This window comes from Lontra canadensis, unplaced genomic scaffold (genome assembly GCF_010015895.1).
Source record: "Lontra canadensis isolate GAN:19392208 unplaced genomic scaffold, GSC_riverotter_1.0 scaffold109, whole genome shotgun sequence".
Taxonomy (NCBI): Eukaryota; Metazoa; Chordata; class Mammalia; order Carnivora; family Mustelidae; genus Lontra; species Lontra canadensis.
In genome coordinates, this window is record NW_022631103.1 from 1,591,968 (window position 1) to 1,607,199 (window position 15,232).

Genomic DNA, 15,232 nt, shown 5'->3' on the forward strand with positions numbered 1-15,232 from the left:
TTCTAGACACTTCATGAACGTGTGTTCCCTTTTATCTTCTTCATGGTCAAACTAATGAAAGCACAGTAACCAGGGGAGTACAGGTCTCTCTTCTGTAATCCTTGACGACTCATGCACTGCATTTGTGTGTTTCCCTGGACACTAGCATGGTGCCGTCTATATACTACTTATTGCTTAGGACCATCTTGGAAAGAAATGCAGGACTGATAGAGGAGGTTCTCGTGACAGTCAAAAAGGGATGTTTCCAATTCAACAGAAAGCACCTCTACCAAAGAACAAGTTTCTAAGTCACCACTCCCAGCTATGGATTTTTGAGTTCAAACATAAGGAAACACATAAAGCAAGCAGACAATGCCAGAGAGCTTTCACACAGAGGCTGACAGACACTGGGCTGGGTGGAGTAGGAGAGTAACCTGAAGAAAAATGGAAGAAAAAAAAAACCACCTCTGGCCGAAGCAAAGAAGTTGAAATGACGTCAACTGAGCATTGTCCCTCAGAGTTATCTTGCTGCAGTTTCCGTTCTAACCTCTGGGCACAATCTACTTCCCAGGTTCCTGTGGGAACTTGGGAAATGAGGGGGAAAAGGCAACTGGACAAGGGGAACTTCCGACGACAAATCAAAGGCAGGCACTGGGGGAGACCAGGAGAAAGGGGAAGAGAGCGGAGGGGAGGAGCCGATGGCCCCAAGATAGACCTGGGACAGCGGCAGAGGCTGGGCTCAGCCCTTCCTGAGACAAAGGAACACCTTCCCTCTGGCGGACAGGAAGGAGCTAGCCAGTGGCTGGACCTGAGTAGAAAGACAAGTGGAAGTTTCCGGAGCCACCCTTGCCAGGGAGGGAAGACTGCCGAGCTCTGAATTCTCAACTACCGGGAAAACAGTTTCAAAACCCAGGCCTACACAACAGCAGACAACTTTATAATCATGATGAAAGTCTACGAATGCATTCTTGGGCAATCTAAGAATAACAAATGAAAAATAATAACAAAGAATGCACTGAGGTTAGCTGCTAAACAAGCAATAAAGATCGACAGTTTCTCGTATGTAAAATATAATCAGTTAAAAATCTAAAAGAAGAGGTAAAATACTCACAGCAGCCAAGGTGATTTGATAAATAGTAATCAGCCTACCACAAACTACACAGGACCCTTTCTGAAGTAAGGGACATAAAGGACACGTTGAATAGACAGATAGAATTTTTATTTATAAATACTCAGTTTGTAAGCTCATAAAGTTGATAGGTAAATCCCATCCGAATCCTAGGGACATCCTAAAAAGATTTGGAGAAAAAGACTTGAAAGAAATTCTGCTAGGAATAACCTAAAAGGCCCAAACCATACAACTAGCCGGAAAAGAAACACAAATAAGCCCGGGACTCCAACAGATGCTAAGGACACAGAAATGGGAAGCCATAATTCCTGCCCTACAGAGCATTCATTCGTTGGGGGAATCCACGAACATGAGCAAGGGCACTTACAGGCTTCCTAGGAATTACGAAGAAAATTCTGAAACCAAGGTCAGTTACTAAGGGGAAGGGGCACTTGGCTTAAGTCCTAAAGATGCATCTGCATTTGCTAGGAGTTGAGGGGACAGCGGGGAGGGGTGTGTATGTAGGCAGAGCAACTGCTTAGAAGCCAGAGTTCTGGAGAACCTCACAGCTTTCGGTACAGCTGAAGAGGGTGCACAGGGTGGGGATGGGGGGACTGATGAGCCACAGAGCTACAGAGGCAAAGCGGGGGCTCAGGAAAGGTGTGGATATCAAACTAAGGAACCTGACTTTTACTTAGTAAGTCAGTCTTTCCCAAACCATACTCCGTGGAATACTAAGGGTCTTTTAACAAGATGGTAAATGCTCCATAGGAAATCCTTACATTCATCACCAACAATACTTACTGATGTTTACAGGGTAGCTACCTGCTGAATCACAATTGGGAAATGTTATTATAAGCAAATGGTGAAAAATTACATGATTTTAAGCAAGGCCATCAGTACCATAACAAATAACCTGTAGGTCAAAGGCCACGCCCTCGTTTGTGCAGAAATGAGCCAGCAGTGGATTCTGTAATGGAGAATCAAAAGATCCTTTCCTTCAAGGAGTGGGGATGGGATGACGCTGGCGTAGCTCCCACTTAACACAAGTCTCGGGGCAAAAACCAACCATCCGGGGCGCCTGGGTGGCTCAGTGGGTTAAAGCCTCTGCCTTCATCTCCAGTCGTGATCCCGGGGTCCTGGGATCCAGCCCAGCATTGGGCTCTCTGCTTGGCGGGGAGCCTGCTTCCCCCTCCCCCTCTGTCTGACTCTCTGCCTACTTGTGATCTCTGTCTGTCAAATAAATAAATAAAATCTTAAAAAAAAAAAAAAAAACAAAAAAAAAAACAACCATCCGTTTGCCAGGTCGGGGACAGAAGGAACGCCAGGTGCTCATCAGAAAAATCTCACTGAGCCTTTGGTTTTCTCACAAATAAAATAATCTGCAGATCCTCATAAAATGCTCATTTAAAATCCTCCAACTCCTCCCCGCCCCTCTGTATAGAGGTTAGGTCATGGACCTTGGCAGTCAGGGTGGGGCAGAGGAAGGGTGGGTTTCCCGACCGGACATGGCACACATCTCCCCTTCAACTGACTCAGATACTTAAGGCTGGAGCTTAAGGAAAGAAAATAAATAAATAAATACAGGAGAGGAACTTGGGGAGAGAGGAAGAGACCAGTCATCAGAAGATCTTCAGGAAAGGAGTGCTTATGAATGAGAAAGGAGAGGGGCCATGGGAAAAGAATGCCTTGGGGAAGCAGTCAGATGTGGAACAGCCAGCCCCACACTGAAGCTTGCTCCTCGCTACAGTCAGTAACAAACACATCAATCCCAGCGCAGGGTCTCAGGATTGACCTCAGCCAGCGTCTGCAGCTGGGGCTTCAGGGCAAAGCAGAGCAGCAAGAAGAGGGTGAATCTGGGGGTGAAACGACCCCAATGCTACCACTTCCTAATTGGATGGTCCCTCAACTTCTCATCTGAGAAACAGGTACAAGAGTGTCTCCCTCTCCGGGTTGCCAGGATCAACCGGACTCCCAGGACCAGGCACTCAATGGGCTCTTCAGAAATCCTATCACTCTTTGCCTTGGTGAATGAGATTTACTCAATGGCTGTGGTTGATTTCACTAAAACAAGTAGATTACTAAAGCAAAAGATTGGGCAATGACCCTCCACGTGGTGCCTACTTCTCATCTGAGAAGATGGCCACAACGGGCTTTGAGGTTGACCAAAGGATCGGGTAAGTCCTTCTGTGCCCCACCCATCCTACTGCTAAATGGATTGGCTTTTGCTGGTTCATAGCCCAGTTCTCTGGGCCTCACCATGACCAGAGAGAACTTTCTGGAGCACCCTCCTGCCTTGGAAACCTGCACCAGGGGACAGGACAAGGGGCAGGCGACTGCACTTGTTCCCATTTCACCAGAGGAAGTCACACTCCTGACCACAATGATACTGTGGCCCATGTCCCAGACCAAATAGTAAGGAGACTTGCTGGGACTCAGAATTTCTGCAGGGGCTTCTGGGAAGTCCTAGGCATCCTGCAAAAGGGTGGTCAGGAAAATGTTAAGCAGAACTGGACAAAACCAGAAAGGCTGAATTGCTGTGACCTCTCATAGAGGTCAAGACTTATCTGTCTTTACTTCCCCAGCTGCCTGAAGGTCTCTGGGCTGGAGGAATCCACTTCTAAGCACCCGTGTGACATCGCAGAAAAGGGTCTGATTTGCAATCAGAGCAAAACTAAACTTGAATCTTTTCTCTGTTCCATGCCACCTGCAGGACCCTAAACAAGTCACTGTCCTCTGAAGTTCTACTTCCTCTTATGTAATGAGATTCATTCATTTAAAAAACAAACACCTGCTGAGAGCACCTATTCTGCTCAAAATTGTGAAAAGACAGCCAATACGAATAAAGTTAAGCTCCCTTCCTGAAAAAAAAAATGTTAAAATTAAAAAATGAAATCTCGTTCTTGTACTAAGATTTTTCTTCCAAATGCTAAAATAAAATGCTGACTGTAGACAGGAAGTTTACAACAGAAAGCTGTATGCCCTGCCCACGATCCCCCATCCCCAAAATGATGTATGTGAAAGTCCCAAGCACAGGGAACTCACTCCATAAATGGAGTTCTCTCCTCTTTCCTAGTCCTAGCTTCAAAACTGGGGTCCTGTGGAATTCCAACAAAACGTCTTTAGAGAGGTCTGGCTGAACTCACGCCGGCTCCTCTGGTTTGAACCAGCAGAGTCAGATGTGGGGTGAGTCACACTGGGTTCTTGCTAAGTCATTTGTGTTTCATTACATGATTTGCATACTGGCGAAACAGGTCCGTACTGTCCTCTCACTTCATTTCCATTGCTCTTGGGACTGCTCCGCTCAGAGAGAAAAGGAGGCTTTTGTCCTTCCTTCTGTCCCTGCCTGCTCTCTTCCTGGAAGTCTGTCCAGATCACTGACACCCACAGGGAGAAACTTTCTCCCTTCTCTCATCTCCACCACAGCTCACGCTTGGCTCTGGTTCATGTGCCTGGTGACTTGTCTACGTGGGGCAGAGCTGGAATTTCTCTCTGGGAAGCTATTCAACAGCCTTCAGGACAAAAGAAGAATTTTTAGTGGGCTTTTCTCCTCCTTCAGGAGGCAATCAGCTCTTGCTTCCTGTCACGATCAGGGGGAGAAAAAGAAACTACCAGTGTGTTGAGCCCTGTTCCAGACATTGTTCCAGACGCTTCACATGACCTTCCCTGCAATTATCATGGCCATCCTACTGGGTAGACACATTCTGCCCATTTTACAGATGAAGAGATCAAGCCCAAAAGGCCATGTCACTTGCTCAAGTGACATGATGCAGGATTTACACTGAGTAAGATGTGTCTTTTTCTAAGTCCAAGCTCTAATCACAGAACTGGCTTCCTTAGCGAGGAATTAGAGGAAATTCGGGCTCTGCACAGCAAGTATTAGCTTATTGTACTGGACTTCTGTCTAAGGAGAAAAGCAATGTGAGGGGACCACGGGGCTGTTGGGGACTAAAGGATGGCCTATAGTGCATATCTGGAAACACATGCTCCTGGAATTCACCTGTCACATACTTTTATAAGGCCCACGTCTAAAATTCAAGTGTAGCTTTTCTAATAGTGAAAGTATTAGAATCTCTGCCCTGATTATCAACTAGAGAACCTGTAAACTGTGCAGTCAGTGTCCCTCCTAGTGGAGTGAGCAGCCCCCTCCTCAGGCCCCGTGCCTCAGTCCACCCGAGTCAGAGACCCACTCCACCTGCTCTGAGACTATTTACTTTTCAGACTTTCCACACCAAACAGGAGGTCGTTTGGTGTCCCCAGGTGCTCAAACAAGGTCTGGCTCAGAAAGTGCCGGAAAGATGGGTGGACAGACGGACTGACGGATGATGGATGGATATAGGCAGGGGAAAGACAAGGGAAAACATCTATATCTGACATGGTGGTTTATTCTCTGTAGAAACCACAATTTTGTCCCTGCAAGGGGTTTCACCAGACACTCCCAAAATCTGTGGGCATGTCTCGTGGGCATACCAGACCCCACCGCTCCAGGATTCTAAACATGCTGAACAAAACCTCAATGACTAACAGCCACAGGCCAGGGAACATGGCTGTCAGAGGACAGACACTTCCATGTTTCCTTGGTATCTGACAAACCCTTTGACACATAAACAGTTCCCACGGGCACCCCAGTAAAGAGTCAATATGTCAACGGTTTGGCAAAGAGGCGGCAAAGGCCTTTCCTACATCACCTAAGTCCTTTCCCAGCGATCAGTTCAGGGATGAGGGGATGAACACAGTTCTAACTGGAATGAGAAAGAGCACAGCTTGGGGATATCCAAGGCCCGCGATGAAGTCATTCATTCATTCATTCATTCCTTCACTCATCAAATATTCACTGCATACCTAGCTAAGGGTCAGAACCTGTTTGGAGCAGTGGGATACAATGGAGAATCAAGAGACAAAAACGTCCCCCTCATGAAGCTGACACTTTATCTGGTAGAGAAATGAATATTAATATCAGATGCTGAGAAATGGGTGGGGGGAGAGGGAAATGAGGCTGCAAAGGGAGTTAGGGAGTACTGCAGGAGGGGCCAGGGAAGGCTTCTGACACAGCACCCTGAAGAAGGCAAGGGGGCATGGCGCCCGTTCAGAGAGGGAGGCACGGTGGCAAAGGAATGGCCTCGCCACCAGCTTACTGCTGCCTGATGGAGCTGCAGGAGGAGGGGCTGGGGCAGCTGGTCCCGAAAGCCCCCTCAGCTCTCAATGCACCCTCCACCCCCTGCTTCCTACCGGCCACCACAGCCGGACGGAACTGAAAACCTGCAGCTTGCAAAGCGCCGCCCTCCTCTTCACCTGCACGCAGGCGGTTCTTCTGATCCGCCCATCTTCACCCTACGGGCAGCCTTCCCCAGCTTCCGCCACCTGCCACTCCAGGCTGGCCTGGGTGCCATGACTCTAAGTTTCCGTAAGGACCTACACCTGCCCCTATCCCCACCCTGCACAGTGTACCAAGCTGCTGTCATCATCTACTTGCTCCCTGAGACTAGACTGAACTCCCCAAGGCCTGTGCCCATGACTTACCAATGTCTATGTCCCCACCCCTAGCGTGCCGCTGGGTCTATCAGTCACCCCCTAAACATGGGCTGATGTGCCGAGTGCTGAAGCCACGTTGAGCTCCTTGAGGGCTGGGGCCAGGTCTGATTCATGTTAGTAGCCCTGGGAGGTAGCAGAGGGCCTGAGACAACACAAGCAACACCAGGTAGGCCCACAGATTGGGTCCTGCGTGGGTGTTGGCATCTTATCCAGAAAGCCAAGTCAACCTCGACCCCTGACTGTGGAGGCACAGGGCTGGTCCAGATGTGGTTCTCTGGGGCTTTGGCCGGACTCAGGGTTAGAAAAGCATCACGTATGCTTATATATGCTGTGGGTTTTTCTTATTAGAATCTGCATTAATCACTAACATGCCTTAACCTTGTCTCAAAGCTTCCATGCCCAGAGATAATTTGGTGTTTGGGGCATGGTTTTTCCAAGCTAAACATTTTACAAATCAAAACCTAACGTGGAGAGTCCTTCAGAGCCATGGGAGGCTGCTTCGGAGGGCAGCTGCTGCCCACAGGCCTCGAGTAGGGGTGGCTGGTGCTTCCCATCCCCCCACCCCCCTTTGAATGCCAAAGTAACAAGGGCGTAGGTTTGTCCCTGAGGGCTTCCCATCTTTCCTTGTGGTGCTAGGGGGGGTAGTTCAAACTTCTTTCAAATAGAACCACAGAGATTGAGAAATAAGTAGATACTATCTAATTCCAATCTTTATGGAGAAAGCAGGGTCTAAAGATTAAATGTGGCAAAGGCCTTGCAAAAGAGACGTGACTATCTCCACTTGACAGAGGAGTACACTGAGGCACGAAAGCTAAGCAAACAACCCAGGTTCCAGAGCTAGTCAGGCGGTGGCGGAATCATCTGGGTCTGCCAGACCTTGAGGGAAAACACCATCCATGCTACACCCAACTGGTTCAAAGGTGACTTTCCCCAACGCCCCAGAGAAGCTGCGCTGGGGAAGGCCAGGGTCTCCTCTGCCCACCTCCACTTCCTGAAGCTCCACAGAGCAGCACTGGGGTGGGGGGCGGGGGGCTGCTCAGACGGCAGCATTTCCCACGGACCCTGACCCATAGTAACGGTGCTCTCGAAAGCTCTGCACACCGGACATTCAGAGGGTTGAGATTTCTGCGTAGCATCATGTAGAAACGCACCTGGCAAAGAGTACCGTCCTCCTTAGAATTTAGCCTCAGGGGTTGTTTCAGGGCAAGATAACCTTAGACCTAAAAATAAGAGCCCTGGGTTTATATGTTGTATATATGAGCATCCGTGAGTTGTGCACGTCACAATGTGTGTAGTGGTATGTGCATGGCTGCGTGCGTGTGTGTGCAGTAAGACACTAGGGCGATGGAGGACTAAGGAGGCTCTTCTCTTCCTCCTTCCCTCTTCCCTGCCTCCTTCCCCTCCTTCTTTCCAGAAACATAAAGGCACTATAATTTTTTGCCTTCCCCAAAGATGCAAACAAACATTCGGTCCGAATCCACCCTCACTCCTCACCCCTGCGGAGGAGGTTTCTGGCTATAATCATAGCTGGTGGGAGGTGGTCATGGGGAGTGGGGGCAGTGGGGGGCAGCTCCTCCATTAAAGTAGATCTGAAGAAAGGGCAGGTTGCTGAAATGGAAATTAGAGTCAGGAAATTATATTCTTTTTCTTTTTTTTTCTAAAAGATTTTATTTATTTGACACAGAGATAGAAAGAGAGCATAAGCAGTGGGGAGCAGCAGGCAGGGGGAAAGCAGGCTCCCCACTGAGCAAGGAGCTCAATGCGGGGCTTGATCCCAGGACACCAGGAACATGACCTGAGCCGGAGGCAGACACTTAACCAACTGGGCCAGATGAACACCTGGCAAACTTTTTTTCTTTAAGGTGATCCTGGCGGGGTTGTTTTTGTGTTCTGAAGAGCAGTACCATGAAAACAACAGACTGTGATCCTGCTGTCAACAAGAAAAGCCTTCAAATCCATTTTCTCCCTTTTATAGGAGATAGATATTTTATTACTAAAACTCTTAAGATTTGGGTTGATTGGTGGGTTTCTAGCTAAGAACGAGGTAATCAAAATGCATCTCATCAAGTTACTGAGAGAACCGAATGCCGTCTTGTGAGCTCGCCCCAGTGTCCAGCACACAGAAGGCACCAGAAACATGTCAGCACCTTTATCTTTTCAGTGGCTGTAGAGCACACAGTGCACAGGGTTGGTTTCAAAATCACCCAGCATTTTTCTCTTGGAAAAAAAAAGAAGGAATAGGAGAAAAATGAACACAGACCCACTCCTCCAAGCACCTTTGCAAACACTGAAATTACATTTGTAAAATTATTTCCAGACCGGAGTAAAGTACAAAAAAAAAGAAATAGGAAACGAAATATCTTCACTACATTAACTTTCTAAAAGAGAGCAAGAGCAAAACAACAACAACAAATGAAGAAGGGAGGGGAGCACAATTCGTGAATAAATAAGATCCACGTTTGAGGTTTTCCTAGGCTGGGGCCCACCTTTCAGCTCTGTATCCCAGGTAATGGGAAGCCCGAAAGCCTCCGGGCTTGGAAAGGATGGCGAAGGAAAACAAAACAAAACAAAACCTTTCTGCTAGTTCTTCCAAATCCTAATTATGTTTTGTAAGTAAGTCAAAATCAAAACACTCTTTCTGCAAACAGCTTATGCTTCCCTGAGCTACGTCTGACCTCTCAGTGCCTTCTTGCTCTTCCTCAAAGGGGCCGAAAGCAGGAAGTGCCTTGGCACAGGGACCTCATTCAAGGGGAGAGGAGAGGCAGGGGACCGCATGTAACTCACAAAGAGAAACAGACCAGCCGCTGTCTGGGCAGCAGCTGGAGACGAGCCCTCGGCCTGCACTGTCCCAGCGCCTCTAGGAAATCAGAGCAGACGTGGCCATGGGAAAGGCAACGGGGGGGGGGTGTCAGATCATGGCCCCACCACCAGCTGAGGGACCCCCCAACACACTGCTTAGCCTCCCTGGGGCTTGGTCTCTGGATCCCAGCAGCAGGGATACCCATGTCATGCCTCACTGTGTTATTATGAGATCACGTGTGCTCAGGGAGGCAGAATTTTACCGTCACACGTGAAATCCCTCCCCATCGTCAGATACTGATAAATTTTTTTTAAAGATTTTTTTAAATTTATTTTATTTGACAGAGATCACAGTAGACAGAGAGGCAGGCAGAGAGAGAGGAGGAAGCAGGCTCCCTGCCGAGCAGAGAGCACGATGCGGGGCTCTATCCCAGGACCCTGGGATCATGACCTGAGACGAAGGCAGAGGCTTTAACCCACTGAGCCACCCAGGCGCCCCCAGATACTGATAATTTTGAAAGCCTTTCTGTCTGCAAGGGATGGAGGAGGGTTGGCATGGCGAACACCACAAGGAATTTTATGACAGAGCTTGGATGTGAGCATCAGTGCTAGTGCCCGTGTGAATTCTGACCATTCACTTGAATTCTCTGAGCCTTACTTAATAATCCTTTCCCACAAAAGAGATAATACTACTTATAACCTAGAGTGCCTGGAAGGGTCAACTGAGTTAAAGGGATGTTCAGAAAACAGTTTTGTTACATTAAAATGTGATACACGTGTCTTCGTCACCTTTTAACTTCAAAATGGGTGCACAGTCCTTATCAAAGAGCCATGGTAAATATTAGTTTTATTTGAAAAATGGGAAACATCTAGAAAGTAAAACAACTTCTACTGACGCCATGGCAGAGCTCAAAACAGAACCTCACTTTTCTAGCTAACTTATCTTTCAAGGATTTCACAACGACAGCTCTCCCTAACTATCCCGAGGGCTCTCCGCTCCGGAGAGATGTGAGCTGGGGCAGGGCCCTGCACTGCACTGGAATCAGAAGGAAGGTACTTACCACCAAATACAGCATAGTGTACATGGAGAAGGAGGCGTGGCCAGAGAAGAAGGACTTCCTGCAAGAGCAAGAGAGGGGCATGAGGGGGCCATATTCACACCCTGACACATGTTTGCCTGTCTGTCTTCCCTCCCTAGACTGTGACCTTGACAGCAGCACTATCTTGTTTAGTTTTGTATCATTGGTAGTGCTTTGGACACATTGTCTAGAACCTAGCAGGCACCCACGGATGCGTGAGCAAGCGGATGGGTGGATGGATGGATGGACTTACCAGTGTTCTACCATAATTGCTTATTTATCAATATATCTAAAAAATTTGACCCTGAGTTCCTTAGGAATGGGGACTGTGCCTTATACACCCCTTGAAACTGAAGCCCAGCCCTGAACTTGGCACCTCGTGCAGTAAGCGCCTTAGTAAGTGTTCCCCAAACCGCCTGCATCCAATGTGTGCGCACCATGCCCATGGCAGGCAGCGACTCACCTGGCTTCCTGGACTTTGCTGTCGTCCCCTCTGCATTTGTAGTTTTGGATGTAGCCCTCGGAGCAGTTGATCTGGCTGAAATCGGGGTTGCAGACGCTCAAGAAGTGAGGACGCAGGCGGCCTATGGAGACTTTGGCAATGTCTGTGAAGGACTGGCTGATGGCACAGCCAAAGAGGAAGCAGCCCACCTGCTTATAGAGGGCCGCCACATAGGGATTCTGAATCGTTGACCGGGACTTCTCCTTCAGGTAGTAGATGCGGTAGAACTCCCCAGTGATGATCTGAAAGGAAACCAATAGGGGAGTTAGGCAGTATCGAGACCTGACATGAAAGTGGATGTTGTAAAGGATAGTTACCGATGGAAGAGAATGTTCTGTGTATAACTGCTGGCTATAACCTAGGAAGTCTCAATTTTCGGGACACCTGGGTGGCTCAGTCGGTTAAACAGCTGTCTTTGGCTCAGATCATGATCCCAGTGTCCTGGGATCGAGCCCCACATTGGGCTCCCTGCTCAGTAGGGAGTCTGCTTCTCCCTCTCCCTTTGCCCCTCCCCCCCTTGTGTGTACCCTCTCTTTCTCTCTTTCAAATAAATAAATAAAATCTTTTAAAAAATCTCAATTTTCTATTTGAGAAATACATGGACAGAAATATGCATGGGAAGAAACATAGGAGTGCTAACATGGTCATTTTTCCCTTTTTGAAAAAGTCCCACATGGCCCTATAGTATCTTTGTAAAAACAATAATATACAAATATATTTATACATATACAAATATAATATTAAATATATATAAATATTATATAACATAGTTATATGTATTTTTTTTTTTTACTAAACAAAGAGACAAAGACCCAAATATAGAAAAAAAAAATTAGATGAACAATCAAGGACATGGTTAAGCATGGCCAGGGCGTCCGAGGATCTGAGCCAATCTCAGGATACTGGGCTTCAGAGTCAGGGATCACCAGCCTTGTGTCAACACTGAGCCACAGTGGGAGTTTCTATAGGAAGGTGAATGCCCAAGACCATGTCTTGGGTTTGAGTCCCAGCTCTGCCACTGGCTTGGTGTTGCTCAGTCATGACAACCTCTCCAAGCTTCGGTTTCCTTCTCCATAAAAGGAGGCCGCATGCCCTTGCCGAGTCGTTGGCTTAAATCTGGTAACACGGATGGGAAATTACCTGGCTCACAGAAAGTGATTCTTTCATTTTCCTTTTTAGAAGAATGCTGTGATGAGAACACTGGCCTACAAACTAAGGAACTTTTAATACAATGACCTTCGGTGTTTGCAAATTTCCAAGTCTATGGGCATTGTCTTCCATCTCCTCAATTCTACAGGACAGCTAGTGAGTCTTGGCTTTCATACCCTTCCCCCATCACACCGTGTTTACTCCTAACACTTCAGGGAGACTTCTCACCCCTGGGAAAAGAAGAGCCACCAGTCACAGATGACCCAGTCTCCACCAGGGATTGCTCCCAGATGCTTTATTTCATGAAATCCTGACAATGGCCGTGAGACAGGTATGGCTGAAGCTCAGAGAAGGGAAGCCACAGCTTGACCCAGACTGCCTGGTGTGACATTAAGAACGGGGCTCCAGCTCATTCTCCGCAAGGCTAACGCCCGTGATGCCTACACAACAGAGAACCATCCCACTTTGGTCATGCCCAACCACACTGCCTGCTGCTCTTGTCTTAACTCCACAGCACAGCCCCGGCCACTTCCTGATCGCAACCACAGTCCAGGGACAGCAACACTCAACTCATCACACCTCACAAAGCTCCTTTTACAGCTTCTCGTGGGGCAGGGTGATGAGCCACGCTTGCTCTTTCAGGGAAGCCCAGTGTGTATTCACAACCGCAAGGGAAGTAATAGACAGACGTATCCGGCCACTCCTTTCCAAAGTCTCCCGTTATTGTTTCACAGCTGGGGAAGGGGTCAAGGCATGGGGTCTGATCCAAGTTCTCAGGGGCTCCCAAGTCTAGTGGGGGGTGGGAAGGATTGGCCAGATGGAAAGAAGATGCCAGCTGGGCCCAGGAGCCAACAGGTGTGGGAGCGAGAACAGCCACCAGCACTACTGTTTGTACAGCAAGTCTGGTTTATAAATACTTGATTATTTCTAAGTGCTACGCTTTGGTTCCCAGATCACACTGAGTGTGATTCAGAGGGAGATGGTCAAAGGCCAATCTAGCACACAGTACTGGCTTAGCCATTCTCTGGGAGAGCACCTGATCTCGCAGATGTGCTCAGACACTACTGGTTGCATGAATGAATAAAAGGAAGAAGGACCATAGTCTTCACAGTTGTTTTATTATAAAACTGGAAATATCCTCTAAATATTACTGAAAGGCCTTTGATAACATGCTGCAGAGATTAAAACCTGAGAAGCACAGCACGTCAGAAATGAAAGGGTCCATTATACATGGAAGAAACTGAGGTCCAAATTAACTAGCAAGGAAAGATTGGACCCAGGTGTTCTAGCTCCCCACCCAGCAATCTTTCCTACCGTTGCTGGTCTAATTCCCCTTTGAACCTGTTTATACTTTTACCCTGTGTAACCTTACAGGCTAACAAGTTCCAGATGTCCACTGCCACCATCATGCTCTTTCTTCTTTATTTATAAATCACGCTCGCATGACTTTGGACTCAAGGAGATGAACGCTCAACTAGGAGGCAGTGGCCAGGGTTCAAGTTCCGACTCACTGAGTGAACGTGAGATAAGCCAGTATCTACATTTGCAAAATAAGGGCGCTAGACTCCGTAATTTATCCCTTCATAATTGCAATGACATTTACTTTCAACTCTCCTGTGCTACCTCTACCACTAGCCTCCCAACCAAGCAAAGGCAATAAGCAACAGCACAGGAAAGTACTTCCTCAGAAACGATGCCATGGCCATGGGGCAGAACCAAGGCCCTATGCACAGTCCCTGCCCTTGAATGATTCCTGAGTTCCTTGATGTGTCACAGCTACAAATTAAGAAACTCTAAACTGATCTGGCTTGAGCCCGACTTCCTATTTGATGCTGAAAAAGAACATGTGGCTTTTCCCTGCCAATCAGCAACTCGTAGGTGAATTTACTGATTAATCTCAGGTGAGTCACCTCTGTGCTTCCGTCACTTCAGGGAGAAAGGGTTTGATTACAGCTCAAGGGCTACTTTCAGCTCTAACATCCCTTAGTTCTAAAACTTCAGTTTCAGTGCCAGGTGCTCGCACATGGCAAACCACCAGTTAAAATGCTTTCTCCTCTCACGGGAGGAGAAAGGGGTAAAGAAGCTGTTTCGTGGCATCTCAAATTCCTAATAACTAAGCTATTAATAGCAGTACCCTTGTACATTTCTTTCGAACTTTACAGTTTCATTTGATCTGTGACTCTGTGAAGAATTTACACCCACTGTACAGCTGAGGATGGTAAGGCTCTGAGGGACAGGCACTTAGCTGAAGGAGTTGAGGCTTCTTAGTGACAGAACAAAAGTGGAGCCCAGATATGCTGACCCTTAAGTTCAAAGACTTACAACAGACTATATGGATATAATGTTTTGTTACGGATCTTTCTCGGCTTATGATGGTGTTACGTCCTGATAAAACTCATCCTAAGTAGAAAATATCGTAACTCAAAGATGGACTGAATACACCGCCCGAACATCATAGCTTCGCCTAGCCAACCTTAAACATGCTCAGAACACTGACATTAGCCTACGGTTGGGCATAATCAATTACCACAATGCCTGTGTTGCAATTAAGTATAGAATAGCATATGTAATTTATTGGCTATTGCACTGAAAGTGAAAAAGAGAAGGGCAGCATGGGTACAGAAAGGCTGTTTACGCTTGTGATCGCAGGGCTTGGCTGCGAGCTGGGGCTCACTGCTGCTGCCCAGCCTCACAAGAAGGCACCCGTACCACAGATTCTTAGCCCATGGAAAAGAAAAAAATCAAGTACAGCTTCCACTGACTGTGCATTGCTTGTGCACCATTGTAAAGTCGTAATTCAAACCATCGTAAACTGGGCATCAGCTGTACTTCTATCATTATTAAAAACAATTTCCATTGCAGAACAGCAATGGCGTATTTTCAAGGACAGGAACGGGCTGAAGCCATTTAGCAGACACATGACTCCAGGACCACATGGCCTTCTGGGGCAGCTCTGACAGATCTTGCAGTTAATGAGCAACAAATTATGTATTTTCTCTATCCCCTTGTACAGAAGGGTCGGGGAGTCGGCAACACAGCCATAAATCATCATTATGAACCAGCCGGACTTGGCTTCTTGTAATC

General features: G+C 47.5%; 1 protein-coding gene across 1 annotated transcript in view; it reads right to left on the reverse strand.

Moving 5' to 3' along the window:
- Positions 1-15,232, reverse strand: part of PLPP3 (phospholipid phosphatase 3) — an 81,868-nt gene that overhangs the window by 14,367 nt on the left and 52,269 nt on the right. The window contains exons 3-4 of the mRNA XM_032839792.1: positions 10,961-11,241; positions 10,480-10,537 (exon numbers count right to left, since the gene is read on the reverse strand). Of these exons, the coding sequence (XP_032695683.1) occupies positions 10,480-10,537; positions 10,961-11,241 (339 nt within the window). The remainder of the gene's footprint in view (positions 1-10,479; positions 10,538-10,960; positions 11,242-15,232) is intronic.